Source organism: Aricia agestis, chromosome 1, assembly GCF_905147365.1.
Source record: "Aricia agestis chromosome 1, ilAriAges1.1, whole genome shotgun sequence".
Taxonomy (NCBI): Eukaryota; Metazoa; Arthropoda; class Insecta; order Lepidoptera; family Lycaenidae; genus Aricia; species Aricia agestis.
The window spans coordinates 15,108,653-15,128,679 of record NC_056406.1 but is presented as its reverse complement, the minus strand read 5'-3'; the positions used below and the strand labels follow the sequence as shown (position 1 = coordinate 15,128,679).

Genomic DNA, 20,027 nt, shown 5'->3' with positions numbered 1-20,027 from the left:
CCGATACTGGCCGTCTAACGTACATTATAATATAATAGTTAATAGAAATTAAAAAAATATATGAATTAACTAGAAAAATATTTTTTATTGAGAACTACTGCAGCTGAAGTTGCATGCTTTTTTAAATTAATTTCTTACATTTTAAACCTAGGACAGTATTGCCTAACCCCTTAGGTCGACCTCTTTACTTATTCTCGCAGGCATTTTTATGTTATTAAGATTGATATGTTTCATAACCCGATCTTCATTAGTAATTTGAGTCAAATATCATCTGATCTTTAACTATATTCATTTCAGCCTGATCAGAAATATACTTAACTAATATTATTTTGTATATCTTCTATATAACTAATATTAATTTCTTCGTAATTTGTTTTATATACTGATGTTCAGTTTTTGGCAATTTTAATCTTTGCTGAGAAAGAGAATCGTTTGGACTGAAGGAAACGGGGCACTATGGAAAAAAGACTTAGAGCTGGCGCGCACTACGACTTTTAGTCGCGCGATTATTTTACCGACCTATAAAAAATCAAATAATACGCCACTTTATGACATAAGCTATATGTTTCATTTTGCTCTATGCTATTGAAAAGCAGTGGCGGCATGGGTCGCTAGACAATTGTCGGTAGAAAATTAAACCTATAGCCTATTTCATAAAGTGACATTTTATTTGAATTTTGTTCGGTCGGTAAAATAATCGCGCGACTAAAAGTCGTAGTGCGCGCCAGCTCTAAGTCTTTTTTCCATAGTGCCCCATTTCCTTCAGTCCAACCGATCTTTCTCAGCAAAGATTAAAATTGCCAAAAACTGAACATCAGTATATAAAACAAATTACGAAGAAATTAATATTAGTTATATAGAAGATATACAAAATAATATTAGTTAAGTATATTTCTGATCAGGCTGAAATGAATATAGTTAAAGATCAGATGATATTTGAGTCAAATTACTAATGAAGATCGGGTTCTTAGAAAAAAAATTCGTAAAAATTTTAACCTCTTATAACCACAATTTTTGAATATACCAATCGACAGGGGGCGCCAAGGGAAGCAAAAAAGCTTAGATAAACTTTTCTCACAAATCAACCCCTGTCGAATGACAGACCGAAAGGTAAAGGTTCGGAAACCTACCCCAAGATTGATGGGGAGCGGGGGTGATGGGGGAGTGGGGAGTTTCTGGATTGTGTTTGTTTTTGTTTTGGCTTTGGCGGGAATTCTGAATTGGGGGTATCTGGATTGTGTTTGTTTTTGTTTTGGATGGTATAATAAAAAGGGGTGGTCATATAGCGGGTTGAATTTTTTCGTCAAAATTTTTCTAAGTCTTTTTCCCATAGTGCCCCGTTTCCTTTAGGCCACCACCACCACCATATCAGCCTATAGTCGTCCACTGCTGGACATAAGCCGCTCTCAATGAACGCCAAGATGACCGATCTCCGTCGTCGTCCTTTAGGCCAACCCTCATTTATTTTGTCGACAGTGCCAGGAAATCTTCTTTTTTCGTTAGAAACACTCTTTTTATACTTATTAAAAGCCTGTTCAAACTCTTCATATTATGACGAATATTCGTCACCGACTTTCATTTTTTTGTTAAATTAAACCATACTGTGACGATAAACCGATTTAACAATATTACCCAAATAGGAAAAATCTCTCTACGAGAGCGACATGGTCTTTTTGTACCTAACTCTCTATAAAAATAAAGATAAAAAAAAATAGGAAAAATACAATAAACACGGCACAAACTAATGACAGTAGTTTTACTGAGTCCTGTCCGATTTCAACACATGAAAGTTGACACTGACATTATTTTTCTTATTCATATCGCCGGTTCTCATTACTGATATTTTTGGCAGCCGGCGCCGGCAGCGAAGGCACTCCCTTAATGATTTATTTTCTCACTACAATGCAATGAATCAATTACATTAATCAACTTAGACTATATATCAATCTTTTACTGGTTATTGTGGGAGACTGGTGCCTAAACTGGGCGTGAGCCTGTATTTCAGGACACGCCTCAATCCCAAATATACACTTTACACAGTCTTAGTTATGGAACGTTTACGGAACAAACATCTTGGTATTTACTGGTGAAGTCGGGTTAGTCAGTGCGTGTTCGTGTGTGTGTGTATGTGTGTGTACGTGTGTGCGTGCGTGTGTGTTGGGATGTATGTTTTGTATATTAATCTGGTATTGCAACTAATTTTTCAGTAGTCTCGTAATTCAGTTTTATAAGCCAATTTGTTTTTCTACTTTTGCAGACAGATTTTGTGACATTATATATTATGTGTTCATACAAGTTGATTTGATTGTAGAGGTAGCCCCCAATGAAACAGAAGAAACGGTTGGTTAATCGCGTATGAAAAAGGTTGCTGCTATTGCCTACGGGCTTTTGTCTTCTCTATCCGAGGTAGGAATATAGGTCATATCATATCAAATATTATGTTAGAAGACCATGCTGCTTGACAACTGTATGGAGTATGAACAGTTGTCGTACAGTTAATACCTTAGCCCGGGCGCCCACTAGCGGCCAGGCCGCGGCGGCCATCAAAAGTATGGTGTCGCCGCAGGTCGCGTTGCGGCCAGGTGCGCGTCGTCTATGGCGGTTTCATACTTAGGTACCTATCTCGATGGCCGCCGCGACCTGAGGGAGATCTGTATATAGATAGGATAATTGTACTGCTGTTAATAGATATTTGTAGACAGTTTGCATCAGTTATAGAGGGTTTTTCAATAGTTACGTCAAAATTCTTGTTTGCATAGAATATAATGACGCCATCATTTTGCGATTTAACGTTTTTTGTTGTATGACTATAATGGTAGCCCGGTAAACAGGGCACGTTATTAACTCCTTGGATCCAGCATTCTCTTAAGATAACCAAATCCCATTGGACTTAGGTTCTTGCAAGTAATATTTGGAATTCATCGAAATTTTTATTAATGCTTCTTATATTTTGGCATTACTATTATTATCAGCTTACAGTGTCCAACTGCTGGGCAAAGGCCTCCTATTTTGGCATATTATTTTAAATTGTTATTAAGGTGCAGGTTAGCACTTAGCAGGAATGCAGTTATCGGATAATATTGATGCTTATAGGCCGAATCGCAGAATCATGATAATATCAGAGAGATTATAAAAATTCTTGAAATCCACGCGATACTGGGGGGCGTGGCTTCCACAGATTATGCGATCTCGTATATTTTAATCTGTGCTCAGTATCCACTTGCAATTTGCAAATATAGCAGAATACCTATCTTGTTTTTTAGCCTTTATATATATGAATATTTCTAAAAAAATGTACTTTTTATCTAAATCTTTGTCTCACATTTAAAAATAAGTTTTTCTATAAATAACAAAGACCCTTACCCATTTCTATATTAAATTGTATATGTAGTAAGTTAAATAAATTCAGTAAAAACATTTACAATACAAGACAAAAATAAATACTTCGTTTTTGCATGTATGGGTATGTATAAAAAAATAATACAAGATAAAATAGGTTCAATATAATTGTGAAGATAAGAAGAGATTGTTGCCGAATAGTAACGTAAAGGAAACATTACCGCCTATATTTTAAAATTTTTGTGTTAAAAATAGACAGATTTTTTAAAACAAATTAAATTTTGTTTGATTACCCGATTTGATAAAATAAAATTTCTAATAACACAATTCAACATTGTAGTACAAATTTACGTAATATAATAAAGGTAAGAAAATAAGAAATTTTCTGCACCTCGGGTTTGATTCTAGTCGGGCAATATTAGGGAGAGCTACGAAAATAAGCTATTTTTATAGATAATTTGAGTCCCGGGAAAGGATATAGGATACTTTTTATCCCGGAAAAATGTACGATTCCCACGCAATAAACTCATTTTGGCGCAAGGAGTTGCGGGCATTATCTAGTCTGAAATATAAGATAGATAATATTAATAAACAATAATCTGTCTTGTTTTGCATGCGTTAAGTTTTTAACATGCATGTGAGTATTATTGCTATGAGTAATTCTCTGAGGCCCCTCAAAAATATGTGGTCACACGCTCTTTACTACTTCCCTTTTAAACATACAGAACATTACCATAAGCGGAAGAACGATTGAGTTTGTGAAGGAATACACCTACCTCCGCCAGCAAACGTCGGCAACTAATATGATGTCAACAGAAATAGTCACAAAAATTGCGCAGGCTTGGAAATGCTACTGGGATTCAAGGACATAATGAAGAACAACGAAACAAAGATGAACGTAAAAACTAAACTATACAATACATGCATTCTCCTAGTCCTAACATATGGATGCCAGACTTGGGCACTCACTAAGGAACAAAATAACAAACTGAGAACCTGTCAGACAGCAATGGAACGAAGCATGCTAAACATAAGGAGGACCGACAGAATAAGAAACAAAACAATTAGAAAACGTACAAAAATCGAGGATGTAATAACAAGAATTAGGAAATTAAAATGGAAGTGGACCGGTCACATAATAAGAGGTACTGAAAAGTGGACCAAAAACGTAGTGTTCTGGTACCTAAGAAATGGTAAAAGAAATAGAGGAAGGCAGTTCCGGAGGTAGGAAGATGAATTAAAAATGACAGCAGGAAAAACTTGGACAAGGACAGCACTAAAGATAACAAAATGGAAAGAAATGGGGGAGGCCTTTGCCAAAGGGCAAAGAGACCGAGTATATGGTACTACTCACCCGCTAGAGTCAGCGGGTTAGGCTAAAAGAAAAATCCAACAAGTCTGAAAAATAAAGGCTATAAATAAATAAATTAATTAAACATACAGCCTTAGAACCAAACACACGTTATTCTTCATTTATTTAAGTATCTGATTTCATTATAAAACATCTATAATTATTTATAGTTTTTGTTTAATTGTTAATTTAATGTCGAAATCGGGGGCAAAATCGGTGTTCTCCGCGTGTCACACTCTGTTCGCGCTTACGGAAAGCTTTAATAACTTTTGCATTCTATTCATTAGCATAGTGATACATCAAAATAATCTAGATTAACTGGGCTACCTAATTCCTAAAATAAAATAATGTTATACCTTAAGTTAAAAAATACGATACGATTTTGCTAGTTTCACGAGCGGGTACTAAAACTGCACCTATCTTCCAAACGCAACGACTTGTGGTTACACGCTTAGTGTCTTTCCAGCATCAGTACAGGGGACACAAACCCTCATTGCTTAAAAGCAAAGAAAAGATAAGATATTCCTTAAAAATTATGAAGTGGCTGTAGTCACGTAACTTTTGCGAGCATGTTCTGAATGATAAAAATTTATAATTATGACACTCACACACACACACACACACACACACACACACACACACTCATACACACACATACACTCACTAACCCGACTTCACCGGTTACCAAGATGTTGTTCTGTAACCGCACTAATGTAACCAAGACAGTGTAACGTATATATTTGGGATTGAGGCCTGGTGTCCTGAAATACAGGCTCACGCCCAGTTTAGGCACCAGTCTCCCACAACAACCTAAGATTGTCATATAGGCTAAGTCAATTATGTAATTGAATTTTGTGGTGAGAAAATAAATCATCATTATTATCATTATTACTCATATCAAATTAAGGATTAAGGTACCTATATGATCGAGATTATTTCCTAGTACCTACTTTGTTTGTTTATTTACCCATTACTATGATCATAATTCTCATACGAGATTTATACTCGCGTCTCGCAGCTCGCGTCGAAGCGCGAGTGTAAACACAAAGCTCGCGTCCCCCTCGAGCTCCTTTGGAAATCGCTCGCGACGCGAGCCTTGCGAGCCGCGAGCCGCGCCGCGAGACGAGCCGCGAGCTTGAGTTTACATTCAGGGCTCGCGGCGCGTCTCGCGGCTCGTCTCGTGGCTCGCGCGAGAGTGTAAATCGAGTTTAAAACATGTAAAATTTTCGTAACTTTCGTGGCACTATTTTCGTGGATTTTCACCCATGAAAGTTACCTAGTGACATACGAAAGCAACGTAGGCTGTTTTGTACACTGTTTTCCTATGTGAATTGGCTATAGTATAGTATTTCCAGCTATGGTTTTGGTACCCTGAACTAATTTTTCACTCTACAAGCTTTTTTTGAAAAACAAAACATATGTGGCTTTATACATCAATCTACCTTCTGATCTTTTCCCCAAATTTATCGAGTCTGCTTCTAATCTAGTGGATTTACCTGAATATCAGTATTTTACATGAACAACTGACGATACGATACTCAGACGAGGGCGAGCGAAGCGAGCCCTCGTATATATCCCACAAACTGAATCGAAGAAAATATTATGATCTTGTGTCCTTAATCTTCATATTTAGTTGAAAACCCCCTTATATGACCTCCTAGATCACGTCTTAATCTTCACAAACTTCAAAAAACCTCACCTCGAAAAAATCACAGCATTTCAGGACCGGTTACTTGACAGATTAAGCAACAAATTAAAGCTCCATGCTCTTTAGTATTGTTGATCCTAATAATAACTGATTAATTAAATAACAATTTCTCTTATTTTTTAAGGAAAAAAAGATTTCAATCCATATTTTGTTCTTAGAAAATTCAATCGTAACTTTCGTGGAGTTTGTCACAACTTTCATGGGGACCTAAATTTCAAAACTGATCATCTCAGTAGTTTATGGACCGATTTACATGCCTTAAAGATCGTATTTATTATGTTTAGGGCACCTTAAAGGTATTTGCATTTATTTAAAGATAACTCGAAAATAAAAAAAATCCCACGAAAGTGACGCGGAGAATCATTTTTGAAGACTCCTATAGGGACCGTGCAGAGCGATGACATTATAATACCTGGCTACAAACTAGCATCCACTTATTGCCGTAAATCTCGTAGAGGGGGCTCTTGCATTCTAGTTAAAAACGACATTTGTTATAAAGCATTAACAATAAACCTATCTTGGGACCTCGAGTTTGAATGATGTGGGATTGAATTGACTGCGCAAAATATTATTATCATATGTATATATCGAACGAAGAAAATTTGAGGATCACTAGAGGGATCTAGTGATCCTCAAATTTTCTTAACAAATATGGAACAATTATTATTTAAAATATCAAAACGTAATAAAAAAAATATTTTATGTGGGGACTGGAACCTCAACACTTTAAAACCTAACAAATCCTGCTTAGAACTTATGACTACTCTAAAAACTTTAACATTTATTTGCATATTAAAGCACCCACTCGAATTGATTAATGTCTTGATCAATTCGCGAGTAATATCAAACAAGCTCAAGCTAAGATTCACTACCTAAACCTATCTGATCACGAAACCGGCCAAACACTTACAATTAAAAGTAAAAAAATCAGCAAACCTAGTTATTGGTATGATTATGTCAGGGATTATAGCACTTCAAATATTAATAAGTTTCTGAACTGTATTTCAGCACTAACATTTTCAGAGGTATATGAAAAAACTACTTTAAAGGAGTCTTTTCATGAGTTTCATAGCTTACTGTGTTTATTTTGTAACTTGTGTTTTCCTATTGTTAGAGTAAAAAATTATAATAAATCAAAAAATCAGACATCATGGTTGACTAAGGGACTCAAGAAATGTTGCATTAAAAAAAGGGTACTTTATCTTAAACATAGGCTAATGGGAACTGAGAAAAAGAAGAATGACAAAAACTACAAACATTACGCAAAAATTGAAATATGCATTGTTTTAGTAAACAATGCATATTTCAATCAAAACAGCTAACAAACAAAAAACACGTCGAAAAAAATAAAAACAAATGCAAAGCCGTATGGCAAATTATAAATGATAACATTAATGAGACAAACTCTGACTTAGGTATAGATAAAAATTTACATGACAATAAAATATATACAACTCCTACTGACATTATCAATCTCTTCAATAATTATTTTATAAATATGACTAATAAAAATGACTTTAAATTTAATGCACATGACATATCGGATACTATGACTTGAAATAATAATATTTCAGAATCAATATTTTTAACGTCAACTGATCGTTCAGAGATACATAAAATTATAAATGGCTTGAACAACACTAGCTCTGTCGGAATAGATAACATCAGCACAAAAATATTGAAAAGCTCATCAAAACTATTATCTCAACCTTTAAGCTACGTTATTAGTATGTCCCTACAAGAGGGCTCTTTTCCTGAAGTCGATAACATTAATTCCAATCCTTTCTAAATTATTTGAAAAGGTTATGTTAATCCGTCTTGAGAGTTTTGTATACCGTCATAATATACTAACAAAAAATCAATATGGCTTTCGGAAAAATAGTAACACTACCTTAGCGTGTTTCAATCTTATAAAAGCAGTCACAGGAGCCCTAAATGATAGGACACAGGTTGCTGCGATATTTCTCGACATGAGCAAATTAGAAAAATATGGCATAAGAGGTATTGCTAAAAATTGGATAAAATCCTATTTGTCTGACAGATACCAATGTGTTGAAATAAGTAGAATAATTAATGAAATTAAAGTTGCCACTCGATCAAAGTTGCGAAAAAATGCATTTGGTGTCCCTCAAGGGAGTCTCATCGGGCCTTTCCTATTTCTACTATATATAAACGACTTACCAAATATAACAAAATATCTAACAATACTATTTGCAGATGACACCACAATCATTGTAAAATGCAAGGACAAGAATTCTTTTGAAGCGGAACTATATTCTACATTATTAAAAATAATTAACTGGCTTAAAAATAATAATTTAAAATTAAATATAACTAAAACTCAACTTATCCAATTTCAAAATTACAATAGTAAAAAAACAAATTTGAATATACAATATGATAATAAAAACATTTTAGAAATCAACTCTGTAAATTTTCTGGGTTTCATGCTCGACAAGAACTGTAACTGGAAGGTCCACAGCGAACATATTTAATAATATACCCAAACAACTTAAGGAACTACCCTCGAACAATAAATTTAAGAACATCTTGGCTTATGGAAAATTGTTTTTATGACTTAAAAGAATTCATGGTACATAGTAAAAAATGGTACTAAATTTGTTTATATAATTTATTATGATAGAATAATTATACTAGGCTTAAATTATTCTTTTTTTTTTGACACAATAAAATGTTTTGACGTAATTGTAATTTTAAACTATTGACTATGAATTATATTTGACGTTAGTTATTATTTATGATGTGCATTTTGACTTGAGAAATTTTATATAATTAGTAATTACCTATAAATTATTATTATGATGTGTTAAAATGATTTACTTTAAATTATATGTACCATTATTGTCTCGCTATTTAAATAATGTATTGGTTGTTAATTTCATATTGATAGATATTATTAATTAGAGGACTTAATTTTGCATTGCACACCATTTTAATATGGTAGAATGAAAGATTCAATTGTATAATATATAGAATTAAGACCAACCTGTACTTCGTTCTGGCAATAAATGAATTATGAATTATGAACAAACGATTTAGTAAATGCTATGATAAATTGATTATATTGTGTGTGAGCTTTATTTACTTAAGAATTCTGTTTGACAGTGAGATTATAAGATATCTTAGGATATAACTTGCGAGATTTATCTAGTAAATCATCTCGCCTCACTCTTTTTTTTTGGACACGCAATCTCTTAGGACTTAGACCGTTCCTACCCTGCTAGAATCTTATCTAGCCCACTTCCCCGTAAGCTTCACTCTTGCGGCCCTCAGTATATTTTTCAGGTTTAGTGGCAAAATGCCTTCTGGAGTAAAAAAATGTGACGTCAACTGCAAGTTTGCTTTGTCATTTCGTTTTGAACTTCGACCGCGGTCGTGTCCATATCTCCCATAAAAATAATATACTGCAATTATTGATTTTGTTTTCAGTAGTACGCCGTTCAGTAGTATGTCTAATGGAGGACTTCACCAATCGCACAACTTCGTTTTATAAAACTTAGTTCTCATTAAACGCGTTCCTACGGGGATCAATAAAAAAGCAAGAAACGATTAACTACCCAAACGCATCATTTTTTTCATAGACTTAATATATAAGATTTTTTTCGTCTATAATTTTCGATTCGCCATGACACTACACTGGCAGGACTTTAACGGCTTTAATGAAGTTAACCGTGCAACATTGGACGTTCTGAAGATAAAACTCCGATTTGTTGTGAACTTTATGTTAGTGAAATGCAATTTGGTGCTATAAACGCGTTTATACGTGTAGAACCAATTTAGTGTACACTAAGCGCGTTCTATTTCTTAGGTGAATCGCACCTAAATAAAATAACTTCTGCTCTTGTTTCTTAGGGTAATACTTCGTTATAATACAATTAGGGGAATTTCACCAATCATACTTAAACGTTTCATTAAACTAAGTTCTCATTGAACAATGAACGTGTTTATATCGAGAAGATTTTACATTCTTAATTTAATCGCGATTATTGAATCTAAGTTTACGTTATACGTTTGATTGACGATTTTTATACATTTTTATCATCTTTGAGCCTTGTCACGTTGTTTTAGTAACAAATAGCAAGAAACGATAAATAAGCTAACCAAACGCATATCTGTGAAAACTGTCAACTTAACAATTTTTTCGCCTATGTTAAAACTCGAATATTGGGCGTTCAGAAGATAAAAATCGGATTTGCTGTGAATGAGACAAAACGCATCTACGTACTCGTATATTGGAATCGTATAAAAAAACGGAATATAGTACAAAAAGATATTCGCGTCTAAGAATAATAATATTTATGGTAAGAAATGTCGCAAAAAGTAAAAAATTCAATGTGGTACTTTTTCTTTAGTACTTTAAAAAATTGTAATTTATGTTAAAAATTAATAAATTTCAGTAAATAATCGTAATTTTGAATGTTTTACCAAGTTTCGGTTTCGGTTTCGGCTGAAACTAAGAGTAAGGCCGAAAGTTCGGTTTCGGCTGAAAAATCAGTTTCGGTCGGACACTAATAATTATGGAGGTCAGTGTACTAGAATCAATAATCATGATAATATTGATGCGTGTAATATGCCCCACTAGACAGTGACACTTGATAGTTGATATACGAAATCCATAGATAAGCAGTAGAGTAGAGTTGACAGTTGACACTTGACACATCTCAATTCTCTACAAAATTGTATGCTTATTTTTTGTTGAAGCCTGAAACTACAAAATTCTTAATTTCTTAGTTGTAAACTAATCTGTTTTCATAAATCGTAACCTTATTTTACTATTTTCATTAATTTCATAATTTTTATTTGTAAATAAAACTAGGTACCTATAGGTACTTAACGCAAAAACGCAAAAAAAAAACGCCATGAATTTGTCAAAAGTTCAGAACGATGTTGAAGAAAATGCGTCTACCAGTGTTAGTAGAAAGCGAAAACATCAAGATACTATTCAAGAATCTCAAAGTAAGGAGAAGGAAGGCCATGTTTCGGTAGATACTCAAAAATCTGAAAGTAAGGAAGCAGCAGGCCATATTTCGGTAGATACTATTCAAATATCTGATAGAAAACATCAAGACACTATTCAAGAATCTGAAAGTAAGGTAAAGGAAGGCCATGTTTCGGTAGTTGCGGCCCATTACAATCATTTAGAGGAAAAAGGAATTCATGAAAGATTCAATTCCCCAATTTTTTACCTACGAAATATAAACAATTGGGTTAAAAGTGTTTTAATACAAGAATATATAGATAAAATACGTGAAAAAGATTATGGAAGACGACTTAGGGTTCTTGATATATGTTGTGGTAAGGGGGGTGACATGGGGAAATGGCAAAAGTCTCGAGTAGAGCATGTCGTATTTGCAGATATAGCTGAGGTGTCTGTTAGACAATGCCAAGAACGTTACAATGATTTACAAAAACGTGCTGGACATTTGTTTTCAGCAGAGTTTATAGCAGCCGATTGTACAAAAGATACTCTTAGAGACAAATACAAAGATCCATCCATAAGCTATGACCTAGTCAGTTGTCAGTTTGGTTTACATTATAGTTTTGAGAGTTTAACACAAGCAAGACGCATGCTCACTAATATATCTGAATGTTTAAAACCTAATGGCTACTTTATTGGTACAGTACCAGATGCTTATGAAATTGTTACAAGATGTCGAAAATCATCTAACAATTCTTTTGGCAACAGTATTTTCAACATAAAACTGTTATTTGATCCAAAAGATGGTTACCCGCTTTTTGGAGGCAAATATGATTTTAATCTAGAAGGTGTTGTTAACTGCCCAGAGTTTCTAGTAAATTTTGAGTTACTTGTTAAATTAGCATCTCAGTATGGGCTAGAATTAGTGTATAAAGCACGGTTTGCAGATTTTTATAGAGAGCATTCATCAAAGTATAAATCTTTATTGCATAAAATAATGTGTCTTGAGTCTTATCCGGCTCCTCCAGGAAAGACATTAATTGCTGAGGAATCTGATTATAAGCATGCTATGGAATATTTGGAGAAATTAGAGCAAAGAACAGAAAATACACATCTAGGTACAATGTCTCTAAGAGAATGGGAGGCAGTTAGTAAGTATTTTTTTAGAATTCTGTCTAGCGGTCATTGACTCCCTGTCAAAAAACTTGTCATATTCCGTCATTTTCTATACATACCATAAAGTTAATATACCTAGCGGAATAGAGAAACAAGCCTTTGTTTGAGCAAATACGTCAAACTTAAAAATTTTAACCTCAGTTCTAAGTCGGTATACTCTATAATTCTGTCTACTCTGATTCCGCTAGGTATATTAACTTTATGATACATACCGTGATTGACAATGAAGTGACACATGTTTCTAGTCTATGCGATATTGTATTTTGTATACACAATGTGAACTGCGTATGAATTGTATAATTTCAAACCCATAAATAGTTGGAGATTATCATGTTATAAGAGTCACCAAGATGATTTCCGATGAAACTACAATAGTCTGTTTCTATACAAGAATTCAATTTTTTTCCTATGTTAAAGTATTTTTCTAGAAAGGTCAATGACTGATGGTGCCACCTTAAATTGTCCACTATAACTGATTTTACTCTACATGTACCTATGTAACATTGAGATTATTTAATAATATTTTTTTGTTTCAGCAATATATGTAGCTTTCGCATTTAGAAAATGTAAGAACACTTCATGGACTGCAGATGGAAAGCCTTTATATTTAAAGACTGGTCACAAAGACGAATCTACCTCCAAAAAAGATTAAATGTTAATTATTGTTATTATAAGGGCAATAATTTTACTAAGTAAATAATTAAATTTTGTTAAGTATAAGAAATTATATTATTAAATATACTTAAATAAAATATTATCAAGTTGTTTTGCATATTAGTCTCTATTATACTATATTATAATCCAAGGGCGTCGCCAGGGGGGGGCAGGGAGGGGCAGCTGCCCCCCCCCCCTATAGACTCTAAAAAACGTTGCCAAATATAATGCAAAAGCAACGACCACTATAATATTAAAATCTGGTAATAGATGTAAGGCTCGTAGTACAAGTGAAAAGTTTCATGTGCTGTCGACTTTACCTACAATTCATACCTACTTTTCTCATTTATAGAGAGTGAGTAAAGTATGAATTGTAGACTGTAGTAGGTAAAGTCAACTTGCCCCCCCCCTGCGCCATCGGCTGGCGACGCCCTTGATATAATCTTATAATATCTTTAGGCTGGTTTTATAGTTAAGCGTTTCGGCAGCGCCGTTGGAGCGCCGCGCGTTCGAAGATGTATGGGGGTAGTAGTAGCGTTTTAAAGTCGCGCGCTTGAGCAGCGCCGTTCGTCCATACGTTTGTTACAGCTTTGAACGCGCGCGCTCCAACGGCGCTGCGAAACGCATAACTATAAAACCAGCCTAAAACAAGCAATTCTTGTATAATACTTATATTATTATCTGAGATCATGGAAAAAATTACGGTTCCAGTGGGATTTTATTTGTTATTTCTGTTTTTGGCACTGAGGTAGTAAGTACTACGTAGTACATACTATGTCAGTGGTTTTTGGTCATTTTATCCAACTTAGAAAAACGTTGCCGAAATGACAGTTTTCTGCTACATCTCATATCTTTAAACGAGCAATTCTTGTATATATATATATATAATTGGAATCTCGGAATCGGCTCCAACGATTTTCATGAAATTTAGTATATAGGGGGTTTCGGGGGCGATAAATCGATCTAGCTAGGAATCATTTCTAGAAAATGTCATTTTCATCGGATACCGAGCAAAGCTCGGTCAAACAGCTAGTGTCTATTAAAAGCAATACTACAAAAAATATAGGATTCTTTGCGCTGCCCTATCAAAGTTTAGCATGACTGGTGAGACATGATCAATACTAATTAAGGAGAGTACTCGGTACTCGATTCTCATTATAATCATGTACTTAATAAGTTAGGTAAGTACTTACTTCATTTTTTACGAAATTTCCCTTTAAATAAATGAATCATGGACACTTAGGTTGGGTTGCACCCACAGGGTTGCACCAGAGGCGTGGTTAAAGTTAAAGTTTAGGTTAAAGTTATAGTTAGGCTAAATCTAACTTTAACCTTGCTGGTCCAACAAGGTTTTATATGAACGGGGGGGCGTTGCTGGTAAAGGAGAACTGTCAAAAATGGCGTTTTTGTATGATGACAGCGTTAGTTCCTTTTTTCGCCACGTGCATTTAAAACCTTGTCGAGCTCTATAGTTATGGTTAAATATGGCGTCTTGATGGCGTCCATTTTTAACTTTAACCAAAGATTTGACATTTTGCATTGTAGTTAAAGTTATAATAATAATAATAATAGCTCCCACACCGGTTTCGGTGACGGTGGCCGGTTTCATTGAAACCAGGCCAGCTACGCAGGAGTAATTTATAGTGCCCAAGTGTGTGCGCAGTACACAAGAGCACTCTCTATACCCAGTGGGACGGACGACCGACACGACTGGCGAGAGATCAGGCGCAGGACCGACTTTTAACATGCCCATCCGACGCATGGATCATCTTACTTGTCAGACAATTAGGTGATCAGCCTGCATTGTCCTAACCAAACTTGGAAATAACATGTTTCCAGCGCGGGAATCGAACCCACGACCTCAGAGTCAAGAGCCGCGCTCTATACCACTAGACCACGGAGGCGTTCAAGTTAAAGTTATAGTTACAGTTATAGTTAAAGTTAGTTGGTGCAACCCAACCTTAGTAAATTACTATGCGGCCGCGCGGGGCGCATACCCTTCCCGCGCGCGGTGTCCATGCGTTGGGTAAATAATTATTTAACCTTAGGCCAGGCCTGTCCCACTCGCGCCTTTAGGTATCGAACTGTAAGTACCTACCCCTTTAAAGGGGCAGATCACAAGGGACTCACAAGCGAGCGGTGACGCGCGCGCAAGATTTTTTCGTCGCATATATCTACGTACTGATTTAACCGCTGTGACAGAATCATTATTAATCTGATAAATATGAACAATTGAAAAAGTCAAAGAAATATTTCAATAAAGTAATTTAAGACTTTAAAATCCAAAAAAAGATAAAAAAATACACAAACTTAGCAAATAAACCCATTTGTTACAAACAAACCGCATACTACACATAAATAAACACAAGTTACTATGTTTAAGTTGTAAAAAATTGATTTCGTCAGAAAGGGTAAGTACCTCTTACGCGATAGAAAGAGAGCGCACATGTAGGCAAATATAATTGTAGGCACCTAGCACTGCGCGGTCGGAATTTGAACTTTATAGTATCGCAGCAAGAGTTGTTAGTTTTTAAAACGGGTTTCACGAGTTGGACTTCTGTTGGTACTACTAATACTTATATTATACTAGCTGTTGCCCGCGACTTCGTCCGCGTGGACTTCAGTTTATAGCGCGCGATGTCAACAAAATTGGTGTCAAAAGCTTTTATAAAAAAACCCTGGTACCCCTTAAATCAATACAGCTGTGCAGTGTCCAAACAATAAGTACTTCATTTTTGTATGTTAAACTTTATATATTATGCCAAATTTTAAAGCTTATTTAGCCCCCCAATTACACAACTTTACCCATAAACTATTTATCATTGATAGGTTTAGCCCCAATTTCACCAACGTCTGTTAGTGTTAACAGCTTGTTAAAATATCCTGTCTTCTCTTTCATTCATATGAAAAACAAAACAGCTAACGTGATACTAATTCGAGCATTAACTTTAACAGTCGTTGGTGAAATTTGGTCTTAAGGTTACGTCACTGCCTGCACAGATAAAGTACTGAGTTATTTAATACCGTAGAATAGATATAACAATCGAAAAAAATCGAGACTTAAATGTAAGATGATACCACCTCTTATAGAAAGACTTTTGAGCAAGCGTCAGCGCGATGTAGAAGACGCACGGCGCCATCTATTATGAATTTTTTGAACAAATTTACGACCCTTACAACCCTTTTTTCCAGTAAAAAAGTAGCCTATGTCCTTTCTCAGGCTTTAGACTATCAGTATACAAAATTTCATTACAATCGGTTCGGTAGTTTTGGCGTTTGGCGTGAAAGCGAGACTGACAGACAGACAGACAGACAGAGATACTTTCGCATTCATAATATTAGTACAGATTATGTGCACACTGCACAGCTGTTTTTGGGTATTTTGATTAATTAAGGGCCGCGCTACACCGGAATGGCAGCGGCGAGGCGAGCACTTTCAGCGCTGCCATTCCGGTGTAGCGCGGCCCTAAGAGGGGTACCACTTACCAGGGTTTTAAAAAGTTTTTAAATTTGACACACATTTTGTTGACACCGCGCGCTATAAACTAAAGTCCACGCGGACGAAGTCGCGGGCAACAGCAACAATAATATATAATAAAGTAGGTATGATTAGTTCTGTTATAATAATGAAGTAAAAAATAAAGCGCCATCTGTTTTCATATATTAGAATTAAAATGTTGATTGCATTGATATATTTTCTGGATGGAATATAGGCCAACACAACACACTCGAACTCCTTAGAAATGCAGTAGGAGTTCTATAAGATAAGATAGATTGATTATTATTATAGCAAGTGATAATATTATTAAACATAATATTCTAACGTATTAAAAACTATAAACAAAAACATAATAACTAATAAGTATGATTAGTTCTATGTTCCAACGAAGTAAAAAAAAAGCGCCATCTGTTGAATCGTATTAGAACTAAAATGTTCATTGCATCGCGTCGATATATTTCTGGATTTTTTATAATATTATACATAAAATATATTTAAGATTTTTGAAATATTATTTTAATACACATCCAAGACCCAGGAACATTGAAAACTTGTTCCGCCTGCGGGACTCGAACCCAGGACCCCCGGGATGAGCGCTGGCCTGCGCAATGCGAATAAATTTTCATCGATATTTTCATGGAAATAAGATATTTTCCCACATCAAAATGTAGCCTATGTCCTTTCTCAGACTCTAGAATAACTGTGTACAAAATTTCATTGCAATCGGTTCAGTAGTTTTGGCGTGAAAGCGAGACAGACAGACAGACAGACAGACAGAGATACTTTCGCATTTATAATATTAGTATAGATTCTGTGCTTAGGCTACTACATTTACTCAGTAGCAATATTATTTTTTTGTATATTTTTTTTCAACTAAGTATGTAATATAATAGCCAAATATCACGTCCTCGAATATTGAACATGTCTCAGTCATGCTGTAGGTAAGTATAAGTTTTGCGACAATATAAGCCAAGAATCATCATTATAGCTTGCATTTTTTTCAATAAAACTAATTTTGAAATTCGCAACCTTGGTGATTTTGAGCCATATGATTAGGATACTTCTCATAAAACCAAAATCACCATAGAGCTGCCCTCACAGAACAATAAACTTTTCTTGAAAATTGCAACTTCTTGAATATTGCGGTTCTCGAGATCCAGCCTGATTGCCGACGGACAGACAGCGAAGACTTATTAATAATAGGGTCCCGTGTCCCGGTCCCGAAAAGAAAAAAAAAACCATAAAAAAAAGATATCCCACCAAAACATAAAATGTAAAAGGAGCCAAGCAAAATATTGCATAGCTTTAGTACTTCTGTCGTAAAAAGTTTTCAGATAACATTCAAGCCAAGCCTTCAACTTATTTTGTAATTTAAATCAGCATTCAGTAAATGTATCAATAGATTTCTTTATTTTATAACTAGCTGTTGCCCGCGACTTCGTCCGCGTGGACTTCAGTTTATAGCGCGCGATGTTAACAAAATTTGTGTCAAAAGCTTTTATAAAAAAAAGCCTGGTACCCCTTAAATCAAAACAGCAGTGCAGTGTGCACATAATATTTCATTTTTTTTAAATTAAACCTTATATATTATGCCAAATTTTAAAGCTTATTTAGCCCCCTTAACTTTACCCATAAACTATTTATAAGTGATAGGTTTAAGGTTACGTCACTGTATAATGTATATAATATTAAGTACTGACTTATTAAATAACGTAAAAAAGAAATAACAATCGGAAAAAAAAAATCCAGACACGTATGTATGATGATACCACCTCTTATAGAAAGATGTTAGTCAAGCGTTAGCGCGATGTAAAAGACGCACGGCGCCATCTAGTATGAATTTTTGGATCTAACTTAATTTGAACAAATTTTCGTATTTTTACATTACAACCCTTTTTTCCAGTAAAAAAGTAGCCTATGTCCTTTCTCAGGCTTTAGACTATCTGAATACAAAATTTTATTACAATCGGTTCGATAGTTTTGGCGTGAAAGCGAGACAGACAGACAGACAGAGATACTTTCGTATTTATAATATTAGTATAGATTATTATAGTGGCTTGGCAATGAGCACAAGAGAAACAAATGTAAAACTGCATATTTGGAGGATTTCATACTTACACAGAGTAGGTACGGCAAGCGTAAATTGTTTTAGTATGTAAAGACGCATGTGGCCGATGGTAGCCAATAAATGCAATTAGTCGCTGATTATTTCTCTAGTGATCATTGCCAAGCCACTATAATAATTATAAAATTAAGAAATCTATTGATACATTTACTGAATGTTGATTTAAATTACAAAATAAGTTAAAGGCTTTAGGCTTGGCTTGAATGTGATCTGAAAACTTTTTACGGCAGAAGTATTAAAGCCATGCAATACTTTGCTTGGCTCCTTTTACATTTTATGTTTTGGTGTGATTAACATTTTTTATTACTTTTGGTAATTACGGCGAAACATAATATTTTCTTTATGTTATTAGGGTGTAAAATAACTTAAACATACTCTTTGCTCAATGAAAGTAAAATAAAATAAAACTTAAACTAAGCGGTCGTTTTATAAGAGGAGACTCGAAACGGTTTCGTTATTCGATTTGATCATCAAAGCAAAAAAATCATTATTACATCGGTTTCCTATTAAGTACGTTCTGTCGTTATAATACGTATAAAATACGAATATTATCCGATACAAATAGTAATGTCATGGTTCGAGACAGGTTTGTGGGTTTGCCGTTTGGGCATAATAATACAAGCGGGTGAAGGCGGGTGCGGCGGGGGCTGTGCCGTTACGTGTGCGCGCGCGACGGTGGCGTTTGCGTTGCCACGAAGCGGACGTGCTTCGTTCAGTTCGTGCGCGAAAGTTGTTACCTGCGTCACACGGTCGCATTTCCCTCACGCAAACACTTTTGGATGCAATTGGCGCATTCAATATTGTTTCAAAATACAATCACTAGTCATATTTACGTTCCATGCTATGTCGAATACGCGACTTATCAGTGCCTTAATGCCTTAAATGCAATCGTATCATACTAGTGTTTAATGAAAGTAAGTGACGTCAGGCCCGGCAACAGTGATCATATGTTTAACACGGATGCAGTGTTGGAATGTAGATAGTTTTGGTGATGGACTATGATTAGTTGGATCTGTTTATCTGGTGGTTCCTGAGAGCGACGAAAGAGCGCAAGAGCTCTTTGAAAACCATGCGTGGAAAAAGATGAACCAAGATGCCGAAAGCTTGGTAATATCACTTTTTATTTTTATTCTGTGTCATATCCACACTTAATTTTTAGGTGGTGCTCATTTTGAAAAGTCATATTTTCATACCGAGCGAAAATCGTAACAATAATAGTATTCCACCCATACATAA

The 20,027-nt window shown here is 35.0% G+C and overlaps 2 protein-coding genes across 5 annotated transcripts in view; both read left to right on the top strand.

Annotated features, from left to right (window-relative positions):
- The first annotated feature begins 11,255 nt into the window (after positions 1 to 11,255).
- LOC121740064 (mRNA cap guanine-N7 methyltransferase) lies at positions 11,256 to 13,196 on the top strand. Of its 2 annotated transcripts, XM_042132790.1 has the most exons (3): positions 11,256 to 11,390; positions 11,439 to 12,488; positions 13,050 to 13,196. In XM_042132790.1, the coding sequence occupies exons 1-3, from the start codon at positions 11,279 to 11,281 to the stop codon at positions 13,163 to 13,165; spliced, it is 1,278 nt and encodes a 425-aa protein (XP_041988724.1). In that variant the 5' UTR covers positions 11,256 to 11,278; the 3' UTR covers positions 13,166 to 13,196. The 2 variants fall into 2 exon arrangements, with proteins under 2 accessions (XP_041988724.1, XP_041988715.1); XM_042132781.1 differs by having other exon boundaries at positions 11,256 to 12,488.
- The window catches only part of LOC121740015 (ral guanine nucleotide dissociation stimulator), a 42,655-nt gene continuing 35,394 nt past the window's right edge, over positions 12,767 to 20,027 (top strand). For 2 of the 3 annotated variants that reach the window (XM_042132754.1, XM_042132738.1), the window contains exon 1: positions 19,620 to 19,898. In XM_042132754.1, the coding sequence (XP_041988688.1) occupies positions 19,875 to 19,898 (24 nt within the window). In that variant the 5' untranslated portion in view covers positions 19,620 to 19,874. Of the gene's footprint in view, positions 12,779 to 19,619; positions 19,899 to 20,027 lie in introns of those variants that run through there. The other variant, XM_042132745.1, reaches the window with a different exon arrangement.

Excerpts from the sequence above, each read along its gene's own strand:
- LOC121740064 (XM_042132781.1), top strand. The coding sequence starts at position 11,279 with ATGAATTTGTCAAAAGTTCAGAACGATGTTGAAGAAAATGCGTCTACC. Across the intron at positions 12,489-13,049 it reads AAGAGAATGGGAGGCAGTTA|CAATATATGTAGCTTTCGCA; the intron begins GTAAGTATTTTT and ends TTTTTGTTTCAG.